Source organism: Photinus pyralis, unplaced genomic scaffold, assembly GCF_008802855.1.
Source record: "Photinus pyralis isolate 1611_PpyrPB1 unplaced genomic scaffold, Ppyr1.3 Ppyr1.4_LG3b, whole genome shotgun sequence".
Lineage (NCBI taxonomy): Eukaryota > Metazoa > Arthropoda > Insecta > Coleoptera > Lampyridae > Photinus > Photinus pyralis.
Window position 1 is genome coordinate 8,054,904 of NW_022170510.1, and position 16,180 is coordinate 8,071,083.

The window sequence follows — 16,180 nt, forward strand, 5'->3', positions numbered from 1 at the left end:
TGATTTTTTTGATATAAAGTTTATTTATCTGTCAACAATATTGAGTGAAGAAAAATTTAATTTTGTGCGGTGAAATATTTTTTAATTACGTTAAGCATGTCGAGTATTGTCCCAGAAGAAGAGCATTTGCGTTATTGCACTACTAAACTACTAAAAAAGTGCTGCTAAAGCTCACCGAATTCTTGTAGAGATCGCGATTCTGCTCTATCTCGTAAATTGTGCTACGATTGGTTTCGTCGTCAACTAACAATTTCCAATCATTTTCATGCCATAGGACAGATCCGGAAGCTTAAAAAATTGGGACCATACAGCTTGAAGGAAAGAGACATGGAACGACAAAAAACCATTTGCCAAATCTTTCTACAAAGGCAACAGTGAACCATCACATTGTTCACTAGAGAAAAAAAGTGGATCTACTTGGATAATCCAAAGCGCAAACCTTTTAGGTTTAGGTTAAACCAGGACAGTCACCCACTTTGCAGCCAAAGCGAGATGTCGATGAAGACAAGACAATGCTCTGCATCTGGTGAAACCAGAAAGGAGTGGTACATAATAAGCTGTTGAAACCTGGTCAAACGGTCACAGGGAAAGTCTACCGAGAACAAATGATCCGTTTGAGTCGAGCACTCAAACATAAAAGGCCGGAATACGACGTGAGACAACATCAAATCATTGTGCTTCACGATAATACTCGGCGATTCTGGAAGCCGTACGACGGGTTGTCTTACTCTATGCAGCTTATTCACAGGACCTTACCCCCTTCGGTCGATGCCTCATGGACTTTTCGAGCACCACTTTAGATCGTTTGAAGATTTCGAAAAGTGACTTACGATTAGGAATTCTTCCGATCTGGAACATATTTATAGTAGAGTTTTTTTTTCTAAATTGTAACCAAGTACATATTTAATAACTTCCTTAATTGCTTAAAACCTTCCATCTTCAATAAATACCAAAGTTACTCATGCAGTTTCTACACTCAATCTGCTATACTACCTATTGTGTTTTTATAAACTGTCGCGGAGAATTTGATTGTTCCCCAATATACATATTTCAAAGGAACTAGGGTCATATCATATTCACACAGAATTACCACAGATTAGCCTATACGTAATCTGTGGTATTACTCGATATTTTTACGCGAAACATCGAATTGAACGCCAGAGCAAACAGCGTGCAATACCAATCCACTTCGGTTAGAAACGAATTGAGCAATATCTTTTCAAATTGGTGCATTTTTTATGTACAAGAAAAAGAGTAGGTTGTGGAAATTCCACTTTTGTTTCAGCTTCTGTGTTCTCTCCAGAGCGCCATTAAGAAAAATGTGAACTTCACTAAAAGGATGGCAATTGTTTCAGAGCAATTCACTGTAACGATATAAAATAAATTATTCTTCAAAATTGCCAGCTTTATATAATGAGGTTTATTTGCCATTTAGCGCATAAAAATATAATTAATTTATTTTTCTTCTTCCGTCTGTTATAAACTTGATAGACTTTTAATTATTCGATGTGCTGTAAAAATGCAAACAAAATCGACACAGATTCGTGGTACTTACGGATATTACTTTTATGAAAGTCAATTGCGTTTTTGCTAATTTGACTATAACACTTTAAAAGTTTGTGGTACTTTTCAAACTTTGAACAATATAAGTTCCACAAAGTCGTTAAGCAAAACATTTTCATGTTGGAGATGCGTTCCAATTTATGTTGCGAAATAGATGGTATACGAATGGAATACAGAAAAGGTGTCGTAGTATGGAAGGGTTTAGCGTAGGTACCTAGTTACTAAAATGGCATAGAATTTGTTGTTTAGTAAAACGTGAATAATTTTCCGTAGACGTTCACAGAGTGTTTTTTTTAAACAAACATTGACTAACTTCTCTTCAAATATTGCGACATCTAAAAAGCTTTGCGCGAACACGCCCGTTTTCTTTGCAATAATGAGCACTAATCAATTACTGCGTGAGGCGAGACCTCGCATCGACAAGTGCCAAGATTAAAATGGCTTCATTTTTTTTCCACTACGTTTATTTCATTTGAGCACTTTCACTTATCTACCAATTTTTAAATCCAAATATTGTATCATTAAACACTCTTAGTAGCCATGGTAATTTTTCGAAAAGTGAAATGGTAATAAACATATATTTTACTGTTATCTCGACATTTATACCAAACATTTCAGAGTACCTCCGTTTTATATCGATTAGGGCTCCGATATTCAAACTGCTCGCGGGGATTGCGTTAAAGTTTCAGTTGCTGGTTTAAATTTTTAATTCTAATGATGCTTAGGATTACATAATTTAATGTCTAATCTCCAGACTACCATGCTTTGGAAGGCATGTAAAGCTGGCGGTCCCACCACGACTGCCGTTAAGTCACACAGAAGGTTGTTGATGCGACCTAGGGAGTGCCACCCATACGATACTAGGATACTAATTTGAACATGTTTTTTTATGTTGTCATATTAAAAATAAGTTCATTCTTTAATAATATCTCACAAAAAATAGTGCTTTGCCATAAAAAAGTTACCCTCTTAAGTTCTGTAGACGCCTCGGTAGACGCACGCCACTGCTTGCTTTTGATAGAATGTAGCCATAATGACGTTATTCGTGTCCAGAATGACACCTGGATCTTTCACTGATTCTACTATTACCAGTCATTCACCACAGAGAGAGTGATTTGGTACCAATGGCACAACGCCTCACACAGGAAACGTCATGCGTCCACGGGAAAGGTTTCCTTTCTGGACTAGTAGTGAAACATACTACTACGATACACAAATAATTAAATTTATATTGCTCTAATCAATTTAAAATGTAAATCAGGTAGTATGGACGAATTATTTGGAGTAAAACAAATAACGTATAACTAAAAATTATAGATGTCGGCTTCGGACAACGTCTCGGTAACTTCAAAAACTAATTTATAAAGCAAAGTTAGCTAATATCTCAAATAACACAGCTAATCTGAAGGATACAATGTAATCAAACTAACAGAAATGAATTCTCGGAGTTACAAAAGTGATCAATTATCGAAGTGTAGGGAAACAAAATCCATGTAAGGTGAAGATGGTATATCGTGATTAATTTCACTCGAATCTGCCGGTAAGGTACAAACTCGTCTATGGCGTACTTGGATGAATGAGATGGTGGTGGAACTTCCCAAATGAATTTTTCTTACGCAATTTTGAGGAAATCGAAAGTTCTGCGGTTTCCCTTCAGGAATAATGAAGAAAAGAGGTAGCCAGAAATAAAAAGCCTAAAAATGATTATTCATTTTTGCATTTTTTATTGTCTTAGATTTTTGTTATCAACAGCAGTGTGAATAGAGTGGCAGTATACAGATTTTATTTACTCTCTCGATTAAAATATCAATTTCATTTCATTTCATGTTGCATTTATTAGTTTTTATTTTTATTTAGTGCGATAACTTGTAATAACTTTAATTTCTTTTAATGGAAACCCCCCATTTTTCTATTCACCATGAACATAAGGACAGTTTGTAATTACACCCTTATACCAAAAATGAACCGGAAACGGAACGAAAACATGCACCCTTTGCCATTTGTTCAGCTATTGTAACATTTTTTAATTATTTGTTGTCCTTTCCAGAGAATAATCTTTAACAATATCACCAATTATCAATTTACCGTCTTGGCTGCTTACCATTAATGTTGTTCAGGTAAAAGTATTGACTTGGTTTATTGGAATTCATGTTGGCGGCCATAGAAGTAACGTCGTAAATTCTACTATTCCATAATTCTTAAAAATTTCAAAGTGTACAATTCTTTCTTCTTGCGAGAATAACAATGGCTACACCGAGTCAATAGAAATTCATTTTTTCTTCGAGTAGACCTAAATTAAAAATTGTTCAACATTAAATATTTGATTAAATTGTCGTTCGTCGGGCCCACTTGCGAACAGCCTTTCTGTATATTGCGATTCGAAACAAGAAACAAAATTATTTCCTTTCCGCAGGCACAGAGAAATTAATCAAGTTATTGTGTATTTACAAATCATATTTTCAAAACGTGATGACTCATTTCAAATGTTAAAATATTAAAAATAATGTACTTAAAACCTCAATTGAATTGTGGATATCTAATTGATTACCGACCGACCCCTTTTCCATTAATAAACACACAAGACTGAATTAAATTATTTGTTTCTGTAGAACTTAACAAAAATGGACGAGAAATTCCCACATTTATTTGATTTGCACTCTCCCGAAGCGCCTTCACCCTTCGCAATATATAGCGGGGGCGCAAACGAAGGTATTCGAGGGGCAAACATGCGCAGACAAAGCGCAAACGATCACAAGAAAAAATGTCAAATTTGAAAAATGGAGGGGGGACAGTATGGAATTTTGTATTTGAAATAACTGAAAAACTGCGGGGGCACAAACGAAGGTATTCGGGGCGCTCTGTAAAAAATAATTATTTTTGGAACCTGGGGGGCAAATTCACACAGATTCATAACACTACTGTTAGTAAAATCGAAGTAAGGGCCGCCCCAGCATCCAAAGTGTCTTTTGAGTTAAACATTGAAGTGAAACCAAGATATTTTGACCTAGATATCACACTAACGGAATTTTTATGCAAGGAGTCATACACAAAATAGTTTGACGCATACTCACTTTGATTCCGTAGCTATATCATGGGTAATTTAATTTGATTTTTGAAGTAATTTCATGTACTAACCACGACAAAGGCTTCGATTAATAATATTGCAATTACACAACGGTATTTCTGGAGTGATGTTAAGAACAATACGTTCTATAAGAATAGGAAACAATGGCAAGTGATTATTTAAATTTTTTTCATTTATATTATTGTCTTTAAATTTGATTGAACAAGTTGAACTGTGTTCACTACCAAGTAAGCATATAATTGTTGTGCCTACACACTAGGTATTGTAGCGAGTATACCAGACATCGCTACAAAATTGTTGAAAACTTTATTAGAAGTAAATGATTATTTTCGTTGAAAAGATATACAAGTAATATACAAGATTAATTAATCTTGTCACTTGTAAGGAAATTGAAATACTAACTTCCCACAAAGCTTCTTGTCCTCTTGTTCGGGTATTTTAAAATTTTATGAATAAAATGCAATTAAAAGCAGACATCACATAAAATCAAATTACGAAACAGATGTTAATTATGTAAAATTATAATTAGACGTCTTTTGATAAGTTCCGTAAATTCGAAATTGGTTTATTAATAATCCATCAGATTCAGTAACAGCACTAACAAAAAATCAATTGAGCGCGCGTTCACACAGGCAGAGTGCGTAATAGCATTTTACATTATTAGAGAGGTAATTGAAGTTTTACTGGCGACAGGAGAAGTCATCTTCTAGAATCTAGAGCCCGTAAAAACTATTACCTGGCGTAGTTTTAGTGCATACGCATACTTCTGTCGGTGCCAAGTACAACTTTTGAAAATGAGGAAGGGGGGGGGGCGGGGATGAACACACCTTCTACCCTTCATGGATTCTAATAAAAGGTCTCACCGAAATGAATTGATTTCTTCAAACTTTTTCCTACGGGACTCCTTTTCGAGATCAGTGGGTAACGGGGGGAATTGATTTTATATTTCATGGTATTCTAATTAAAGGTCTCAACGAAAGGAATTAATTCCAACCATGGATCTAGTAGAGTATATTCATTGGTGGAAACACTTTTAGACCAAATATATCTCGAAAACGGTTTTTCGAAGGAGAGTACTCACAAAAACAAGATAAATCTCATAAAGGCGCAAGTAGAACGTCTGGACGAGATACATCTACGGATGATGTCAAAACATTCACTGCGAACATCTGCAGAACGGAGTGTTGCAGTAGGGTACTCTCAAGGGGTGGAAAGATCTAGACGCGACACATCTACTGGCGATGTGAAAACTTAAGTTGTGCACAATTTATACTTGTTGCTAGTACTACTGATTTTGTATTGCGTTCCACACAGACGAATAACATTTTCTAAGAGCAAAATTCATATAGCGCCAATTCTTTGTGGAAATGTCTACAAGGGTCACAACTAATACAAATGGATGGTCCCATTTCTTAGCTCTAGTCACACAAAGAATATCAATTTTCAAATGAATTTAAACTAATATAAAAAGAATGACATCAAACTTAGTTCTGATCGGCATTGTTGGGAGTTTCCTCTCGATTTTATACCAATAAGAGAAGGTATTGTGAGTGATTTTTTATGAGGATAGTAGTTCACACACTCATACAGTAAGGACCTGTTTTTTTATGTTTCCCTATGTAGATAGATACATTGGTTTCCATGGATAGTAACTTTCACATAACGTCAATTTTACAAGATATAAGTGTCGAGAATTCCATTGTACGCTGCTAAGAATAAATCATTTAGGTTTTGTATAACAGAGACATCTGATTTAGTACAAAACCGACCAAAATATACGTCGAAGGTAACATGTGTAAAATACGCACTGCTTTAGTACTTGTTTATCTACAAAGCCCGGACTTTTAAACTTTTTATTGACGCTGTGACAAACTCGTTTGGATAATTGGATTTCACCAAAACAGAATAATTACAGAATTTGCTGAGGCAAATCCAATTTTGGTCGTTCGTTTGTTTAACTACATATATGTAGAGCGTATACAAATCTCGTTATTTTTCTGCAATTACGTAATATTGGAGTCCGTTTAGTGAAAAGAATTTAAATTTCGGTATAAAATTGGAACGTACCTCGTTCCCTATTCACGACAACAAAGCCAACCCAAATCGGTTAACAACTAGATCATGTAATAAAAAAATTCGGAAGGTGTGCTCGCGGTAAATTGAGAACTTTATATATCCTGAGTGCTCTTCAAGGCAAAGAATCGAAGTGCAAACAGATCCCAATGGACTTTGGAAGAGTGAGAACATCAAGAAAGTGGTTTTTTATTGAGCATTTGCTGTAATGCGATTTCGATGCTATGCTGTGTTACGTAAGTTTTATAAATGAAATCTATTTTTCTTACATTACTGTTTTTCCAAGTAGGTAGCATGCTGCATGATCCCATCTATTATATTGTGATGCTTCAAAATAAGATTTATTTACCGTATCCCCGCCATAAATATTTTATGATTTCTTAATAAATGTAACCTGAGTATTTCGTATCGATATTATATTTGGTTCAATGGGTTTGATGTTTCTGTGAATCTTTATAACAAGTATGTATAAAGCAAAGCTAGGTCTACCTTATAAATCGACGTTTTTATTATCTGAGCGTCACTCTGAAAGGTATAATACGAGTTTCTTTTTACACATTGTTTACGTTGCAATTGTGTTTTCCTCTTTTCAAAGTAACTCCAAAGGCTTTGTAAATACGTTCTTATAAATATTCTTTTCAGACTTTTTGGTACCTATATCTCATACAATTATATCTGTGACTTCTTGTTTTAACTCCTGACGGTAACAGTTTTAAAATACAATTCTGATATAAAAGTTTTCTACTTTTCAAACTTCCTATTATACTGTTTTCGAAGTATCATAGCGATCGTTTTATTTTCTGATTGAGATTGATTTTTATGAACGCTGCTCTAGTTGGTGTTTTTCTATATTTCAAAACATTCTCAGAAAGTGACATCAAAGATGGCGCCAATGAAAATTATACCAGAAATATGATATGAATTCCACGTCCAATTCTCGCCACGACATCCTGCCTTGAGTGAAAGATCAGGTCTTTATCCTCCCCCACAAAAAGCCTAGGTAAGTTAGGTCGGGTGATCTAGCTGGCCTAGAAAAATATTTCCTCTTCCTTTCAATTCTCCACGATACCGAAAATTCAAATAATGTCGCACACTTACCCAGAAATGTGCCGTGCACCCATCGTGTTGAAAATACATGGTTCGCCTGGTTTCCAAAATTCCAAGCTTCAAGGAGAGTGGGTAATGCATTCCTCAGTTTTTGTACGTGGCATTGTTTCTTTTGTTTCAAAGCCAACTAGAATCTAATATTGCAATTTATGTTCGTAATTGTGCGTTTTTTCGCCATATCTCTGCTTAAGAGGCAGGTATCAAAATGCGGTTTTCACTTATATTTTTAATTTTTGGTACACATTTGAAAACATCATATAATAAATGTATCATTCCATTGGAAATTTTCAAGAAAACCTGCCAAGTTGAACGTTAATATGTCACATTTACTACAACGACTCCATTCGTGTAAAATCTGATTACACGAAGAGATCTCTTTCCAATAAGACCAATGATGTGAAAATCGGTTAACCTAAACCGAACTTACATTCAACTCCTTCAAGAGAAGTTCCTTCTCCCACTCCTCATATTTTATGAGCTAGAGCAATACGTGCTGCATAAAAATGATGCAAAAGTTAAAAATTAATTTTAGTGGGGGGGGGGGGGGGAATTAATTTCTACCAACCATAGCCCTCCTCCTACTCGACCTCTTATCGTGATCGGATATATTCCCTTATCCCTCAAGAACGGATTATCGGAAGAGGGTACACACAAAGGGCGGTTGAGACGTCTGCAAGAAATATATCCATTGGTGATGTCAAAACAAAAGCTATTTCGGTTTAAAAAAATGCGCTTTATCTGCACAACAGTTGTGCACAATTTATACTTGTTTATGTATGTTTGTTGGGTATATACCAAGAAACAAATTAAATAGCGTTCAATTCTGCCTCGATTGACCCCCCCCCCCCCAACTTTAATTTATAAGGTAGTAATCGACAGCTGAAGAACGACCATTTTTTTCCATATTCGCTAAAATGTGACCACTTTCTGTCACTTGTAGCGTCAAAACTACTGGTTCTATCAAAACATTCTTGTAATCAAAGTTGTAGAGGAACGCCCAAATTTTAAAAGTTGACCAATTTTAACCATACTTATTTGCCAAATTCCAAAATCAATTGTGGAATATTCTATTCTAATGATTCTCGGACCCTTTGATGTCGTTGACCCTCATCGTGCGTTACCGAATCATCTTCTGGATCATCAATTCATTGTTGAAGTCTTCCTCTTCTTCCTCCAATGGACAAGGGGTGGGGTGGTGAATGTTTCTTCTTCAACATGAGCGTTTTACGATTCAGGCAGATTGTCCATTTTACTCCTGTCTTTCGACACATGCACCGCCCCTTGCACCCCATCCTACATTCGTAAGAGATGGAGTGAAGTACCTCGGTGAGGGGCAGATTCCTTGTGAGAAAATGCCGGTCTGAGTCATTTTCAACCGCCTTGTGCTTGTCATTTTCCCTTCCACATCACAACTGTGGGAGAAATGATGGGAAAAATTTCAAAAGCTTTTGTGCCATTTTTTGTTTCCAAAATAAAATAATAACATATCTAAATAAATGATGAAAACCATAAAATTGCGCATTGATATTTACCTTTTTAATAATTTCCACGTGTATTCCACCCTTTGTAGGTACATGTAGCATATATTCCTTTTGGTCACATTGTACGTACATTGTACTTGCTAGTATGTAGTAATAGAGACTTTATTTAAGATGTCAGTTTTTATTTATTTATTTTATTTATCAGCAAGTCGGTGCCATCCAACCTTTTGTTTTTATTGGGTGATTATCATGATTAACGGTTTCATAATTTTCTTAAAGTTCCATGAAAAAAAACGTATTTGCATTTGCATTTAAGTTTATTTTATGATTTTTTTCATGGCGTCATTTTGTATCACAACGTTACGTGTTGCATTTAGACGCAAATGGATTTTCTCTGACAAAGTTGGTTGCATATAGCGCAGTTTCAATTAGCTTCAGGTATGTGCTACTGTTGTTGTCCCTTATAATTATTCCATAAATGAGCCCGTGTTACTTGTACAGACATGCGAAATCCTTTTACAAGGAAGTTTCCACTTATATTACTCAGTAGTTAATTAATGAACTCCATTTAAACAAATGCAAGCCCAGACGCATATGTATTGGACCAAAACTTTTCCTATTTGTTTATTTTATAATTATTCGTTAAATTTATAATAGTATAATAAATTCTAATTCAGAAAATTGTGTTTAGGTCCAATACATAGGTATGTGTCGGGGCGGGGCTGGTATAAAGAGAGGAAAAAGCTCCATAGTAGGTACTTCATTGTTTTTCTTGGTTTTTTTTAGATGTTTATTAAATTGGGAAAACTACACATAAATAATTAGAGTATATTTTTGTGTATGCTTTGAAACTCGCTTGAAACGATTAGTTGGACACTTTTTTTGCACCTGAGTGTAAAAACTCAATTATTATAGCATTTATGGTTGTGATGAGGAAATTCGGAATAATTTACTCTCGCCCAAAAATAGCAATATTTATTTTTTATGTCCGAGTATAGCAATTTCTTGGTTTAGGCCCCTATAATGCCATGCCTCGTTATTTATTATATTATTTGTTTGATGGATTTACTGACCACTCTATATAAAGCATTATAGCTTATTTCATTGGAAAGTTTACCCCAAGCTCCATCTACAATAAGGGAGCATTAACATTTCAAGAATCTCTGGCAAGGCGTTTTTTCTTCTTCTCTAGAAGAGTGTAGTTTTTGGAAATATTACCCGATTGTTAAGAGCACGTTTAGAACTAAATATACGTTCTAATGCCAGAATTTTTCGGGGATTAAAATATGTGCCCCAGAAACCAGTTGCCAAATTCTGTAAGATTCAATTAATATAAAATAACAAGTCATATAACAGTCGTATATCTGGTTGAAAAAACGGTCTGATCCCGGAAGCGAGAACGTGACCATGGAGCACTTGCTGTCAGCTTCTTTGGGAGAAAAGTTTCCGTCGACTACTATTCCGTGGACGAATATGTCTGGGGAAGAAGAATCTGAAGGTGCATAATACTATTACAACTGTAATCACTATTCCTTATTTTAGCTTTTTGAGAAATTTCGGTGGGTTTTGCTATTTCGGTTTTTTTCCTATATTGTCAATACAACCCTTTGATGTTTCTCTGTACAGACCTAATTACCAAGTTGTTACGTTACTCTTTCAAAGAACGATTATTATTCATTGTTAATGATTCAAAATGAGATTCTCGGGTTTTATCTATTGCGCTGGTGGGCAGTGATAATGATCAAGAAATTGCGTTTTGGGGTCTATGTTTAAAGTCGTGTATACAAAGTATAATACGAAAATTCACGGATGAAATCAATCGAAGTTTAGTGTGAAGTAATTATTAAAGACAAGGAAAGAAAATCTTTTATGGAATATATAAACTCCGATCGATTGCATCCGTCAATTATCGTAAAATAGGTAGTTTATATAAATGACTTTGAACATAGACCTAAAAACTCAATTTCTCGATGAGCATCACTGACTACCAGCTACTTATTATTAGGCCATATAGCCAACAATTACCAACAAACTATTAAACTATTACAGATTAAAAATTATAATAACAGGATCCAACTTCACGCTCAAACTTAGCTTTTCTTTAATAATTACAAAAACAAACAAAGGAGAAAATATCGCCAACAAACACCAACAAACATTTGTAAATAAATGTGAAGTATGGGTTTCTGACCGTTCCTCGCAATGTATCGAGTTACGAGGCGGCAAACCATATGTTTTACATAGAATGTATCAAGTTACGTAGGGGCGGTAAACCTTCTGTTAGTTACCGAAGGGTCCTTAGAAAATTCAACATTCATATACAGCATCTTGTATCGCAAGCATCACGATAATAAACTGAAAATCCATCTGAGTTTTATTCTTATTCGGTCCGGATCAAAGATTAATACATAACATTGGCGACGAGATAAAGTGGCAGTGTGTTAAATACGAACATTTAATACAGCGGGTGTGAACTAACCAGTGGCGGAAGTTTATTATAAACGATATTTGTGTTTTATTGAAAATGGCGGCTTTAATTGGAGTGATCGAGCGATTCAATCATGCAGGGCAGGATTGGACCATTTACCAGGAGAGGCTCGAGCAATTCCTAGCAGCTAATGGAATACAAGATACGGAAGGATCAAAAAAACGATGTGCGGTTCTAATTAGTCAACTTACAGCAGATACATACAATTTGTTAAGAGACTTATCGTATCCGAACAAACCGAGTGACAAAAGTTACACAGAATTATGTGAAATCATGACTAAACATTTTAGGTCGAAGATTTCAGTTTTTCGGGAACGCGCAGGGTTTTATTCTGCAACTCAAAAAACTGACGAATCGGTGACCGAGTGGCACGCGCGGATTAAAAATCTCGCAGTGAATTGCAAGTTTGCTAATTTAGATGCGGTTCTTCGCGATAAATTCGTGACGGGGTTAGTAAAGGGGCCGATATTGGACAAGATGTGTGAGCACGATTTCGAGGAGACGTTAACCTTAGAACGCATGGTGGAGTTGGCGTTATCGAAGGAAGCCAGTCTAGCGGCCAGCGGCAGGAATCCTAACGATAGAGCAGCAGCCGTGGACGTCAATTGGGCTCAAAAGGGTAAATCGGGTAAACCACATGAAAAGGCAAAACGAAGTCAACCCAACAACCAGGGCAGACAGTGCAGTGATTGTGGTAAGGTGCATTTTGAAAACCAAACGTGTAAGCAGAAAAAGATTAAGTGCTTTAAGTGCAATACAATAGGGCATTACGCAAATAAATGCAGAAGGAATATTAAACAGGCAGGTAGCAATTACGCAGATACTACTAATTCAGATGTCGAGGTTGAGCAACTTCAGATTTTTAATATTAAGTCCAAGTCTAATGTAGATGAACCAATTAATGTGGCTGTAAAGATTAATGGTAAGAATTTAGATATGCAGGTCGATAGTGGTGCTGGTGTAAGTTTAATTTCGAAAGGTTTATTTACAAGTAAATTTGACGAGTGTCAATTACAACCTAGCAAGATTGTTTTAAAAGAATACACAGGCAAAACTACCGTACCCGTAGGTTTTTTTACTGCTAACTTGGAGTTCAACAATGTAGTTATAAAGTGATAAATGTGCATGTTGTTGACGGCGGTGGGCCACCATTATTGGGTAGGGACTGGTTACGGGCATTTAATTTGGGTTTGACACATGTGCAGGATAAGGGTAACCTTTATTTTGCTAAAACGGTCGATTTAAACAAAATTTTAAATCAGTACGAATCTCTGTTTGACGATACCTTAGGAACGTATAAATATGATACGGTTTACATAGATTTAAAAGCGGATGCCAAACCGATTTTTTGTAAACCGAGGTCAATTCCATTCGCGTATAAACAAAAGGTCGAAGATGAATTAGATAAACTGCAAAGGGACGGCATAATCGAGGCTATAGAAACCAGCGATTGGGGAACACCCCTAGTTCCGGTATTGAAACCAGACGGATCTATAAGATTATGTGCCGATTATAAAACGACGGTAAATAAACATGTTGTAGAAATTTGGTACCCTTTACCGCGTATTGAGGAAATTTTCGCAGCTTTACAAGGTGGAAACAGTTTTAGTAAAATCGATCTAAGCATGGCATACGCGCAATTAGTGTTAGATGAGGAAAGTCAAAAAATTCTTGCGTGGAGTACGCACAGAGGTATTTTTAAGGTAATGCGACTTCCCTTTGGTATTGCTCCAGCGAGCGCAATTTTTCAGAAAAAGATCGAACAACTATTACAAGGTATTACAGGGGTAGCAAACTTCCTGGATGACATAATAGTAACCGGTAAGGATGAAAAAGAGCACTTGTTAAATTTAGGAGAAGTTTTCAAAAGGTTGGCGGCCGCGGGGTTAAAAATCAAACGAAAAAAGTGCGAATTTTTCAAGAGTGAGATTGCGTACTTGGGTCACGTAATAAGTAAAGAGGGTATTAGAAAATCTCGGGAACGTGTACAAGCAATTTTAAAGTCTCCGGCGCCAACGAATGCAAAGCAAATAAAAGCTTTAGCGGGCATGGTTAATTATTACGCGCGATTCGTACCGAAATTATCGCAAATAATGAAACCATTGTACGATCTTCTTAAAATAGATGCAAAATTTATTTGGGATGACAGATGTGAGAGGGCGTTTAATCTCATAAAACAAGAAATTGTTTCGGATAAAGTGTTATCACATTTTAATCCGGAATTGCCCATCATTGTTACCAGTGATGCATCGCAAGATGGTATAGGGGCATCCTTGTGTCATCGTTATCCTAATGGACAAGAACGACCGGTGGCGTTTGTTTCAAGAACATACGCACCTGCAGAAAAGGGTTATTCTGTCATAGATAAAGAAGCCTTAGCTATATATTTTGCGGTAAAGAAATTTCAAAATTATTTATTAGGTCAAAAGTTTATTTTGCGAACGGATCATCGTCCATTAATCGCGATATTTGGTGAGAATAAAGGTATTCCACAAATGGCAGCGAGTCGTTTGCAAAGGTGGGCAACTTTTTTGTCGGGTTTCAATTATTCAATTGAATACATCAAGGGTCAAACTAATGCTATTGCAGACGCGATGTCGCGACTACCGTTGCAACATTCTGATAAGTACGTAAACGAAGGTTTGACTTATTTAAATTTTATAGAATCACAATACACGCCTATAGATAGTAGCGTAATTAGGATAGAATCACACAAAGATCCTATAATCAAAAGAGTCATTAATTTTGTTAGAAATGGGTGGCCTGATTCCATGAATGGGGACATGGAAATGAAACCCTATTTTACACGAAAAAATGAATTAACTGTAGTAGACGGATGTTTAATGTGGGGTTACAGAGTAGTAATTCCAAAAAGCAATAGAAGTACCATACTAATGGAACTACATGCTTCTCACCAAGGTATTGTACGTATGAAGGCAGTTGCACGTTCGTATATGTGGTGGCCGAATCTAGATAGGGAAATAGAACGATTAACGCAATCTTGTTTACCCTGTTTGAAGACACGTTCGGATCCACCAAAAGAGAATTTAATACCGTGGAATAGGACATCGAGAGTAGGAGAACGAATACATGTAGATTTTTTAGAGTTCAATAATAACGTCTATTTAATCCTTTTGGATAGTTTCAGCAAGTGGGTTGATGTGCACAACATGAACAAAAACGCGACGTCTGAAAACACGATTATCAAATTGAGAGAAACATTTATTACCTGGGGGTTACCGGAACTAATTATTTCGGATAACGGGACGCAGCTAGTAAGTAAAAATTTCAAAGTATTTTTATCGCGCAATGGCATAAAACATATTACAACGCCGACATTTTATCCAGCAACCAACGGTGCTGCAGAAAACGCGGTGAAAACTTTCAAAAGGGCTTTAAAAGCGGCTATTTTAGATAATAGAAATAAGGGAGTAGAAATAAGTACATTAATTTGTAGGTTTCTTTTGACGTATGGAAGCACGGTGCATTGTACTACCGGAAATTCACCAGCGAAACTTTTTTTAGGTCGGGAATTAAGGACGCGTTTGGATTTAATACGTCCCAATTACGAAAATAATACATATAATGATCTTAAAAGGGAGGAGAGTCGAGGGAAATTTCGCCGCGAACAGTTTAAGATCGGTGATTACGTAATGGCGCGCGATTACCGAACGGTAAACAGGAAGCTTTGGGCACCGGCGATTATAAAGGATCGGTTAGGTGATCAAACATACCTTTGTGAGATCAATGAAAATAAGAATGTGTGGAAGCGACACATAAACCAATTAATTAAACGAAATTGTAGCAACATTGAGCAACAAAATTCCAATGACAGTAAAACTGTACGACGTTTAATAGGGAGATTGGATCAAACACGAGATCAGTTAAATGGGGGGCAAAATATAGCAGTACCAGAAATATCCTATAATGGTGGCCAGACCGTGCAGCACGTTCGAAAAAGTGAACGGAACCGAATAGCTCCAAAACGGTATGGTTACGAAACCGATGTATAAATATAGTAAATAAGTATTTAATTGTACGATGTATAAATATAGTAAATAAGTATACATCCATTATTGTTATACATAAGTAGGTAGTTTTAGGTATAGATATGGTCAAAATAATTAAGGCATGTTTTGTGTAATAAGTGCACACATCTTGCGGACCATTTTAAAAGGGAGGTGTGAAGTATGGGTTTCTGACCGTTCCTCGCAATGTATCGAGTTACGAGGCGGCAAACCATATGTTTTACATAGAATGTATCAAGTTACGTAGGGGCGGTAAACCTTCTGTTAGTTACCTCCTTAGAAAATTCAACATTCATATACAGCATCTTGTATCGCAAGCATCACGATAATAAACTGAAAATCCCTCTGAGTTTTA

The 16,180-nt window shown here is 36.1% G+C and overlaps 1 protein-coding gene across 6 annotated transcripts in view; it reads left to right on the top strand.

Moving 5' to 3' along the window:
* The window catches only part of LOC116166835 (peripheral plasma membrane protein CASK), a 72,402-nt gene that overhangs the window by 18,741 nt on the left and 37,481 nt on the right, over window positions 1–16,180 (top strand). For 2 of the 6 annotated variants that reach the window (XM_031481993.1, XM_031481994.1), the window contains exon 1: window positions 6,682–6,957. In XM_031481993.1, coding sequence (XP_031337853.1) covers window positions 6,946–6,957 — 12 coding nt within the window. In that variant the 5' untranslated portion in view covers window positions 6,682–6,945. Of the gene's footprint in view, window positions 1–6,667; window positions 6,958–16,180 lie in introns of those variants that run through there. The other 4 variants (XM_031481992.1, XM_031481997.1, XM_031481995.1 and 1 more) reach the window with 4 other exon arrangements.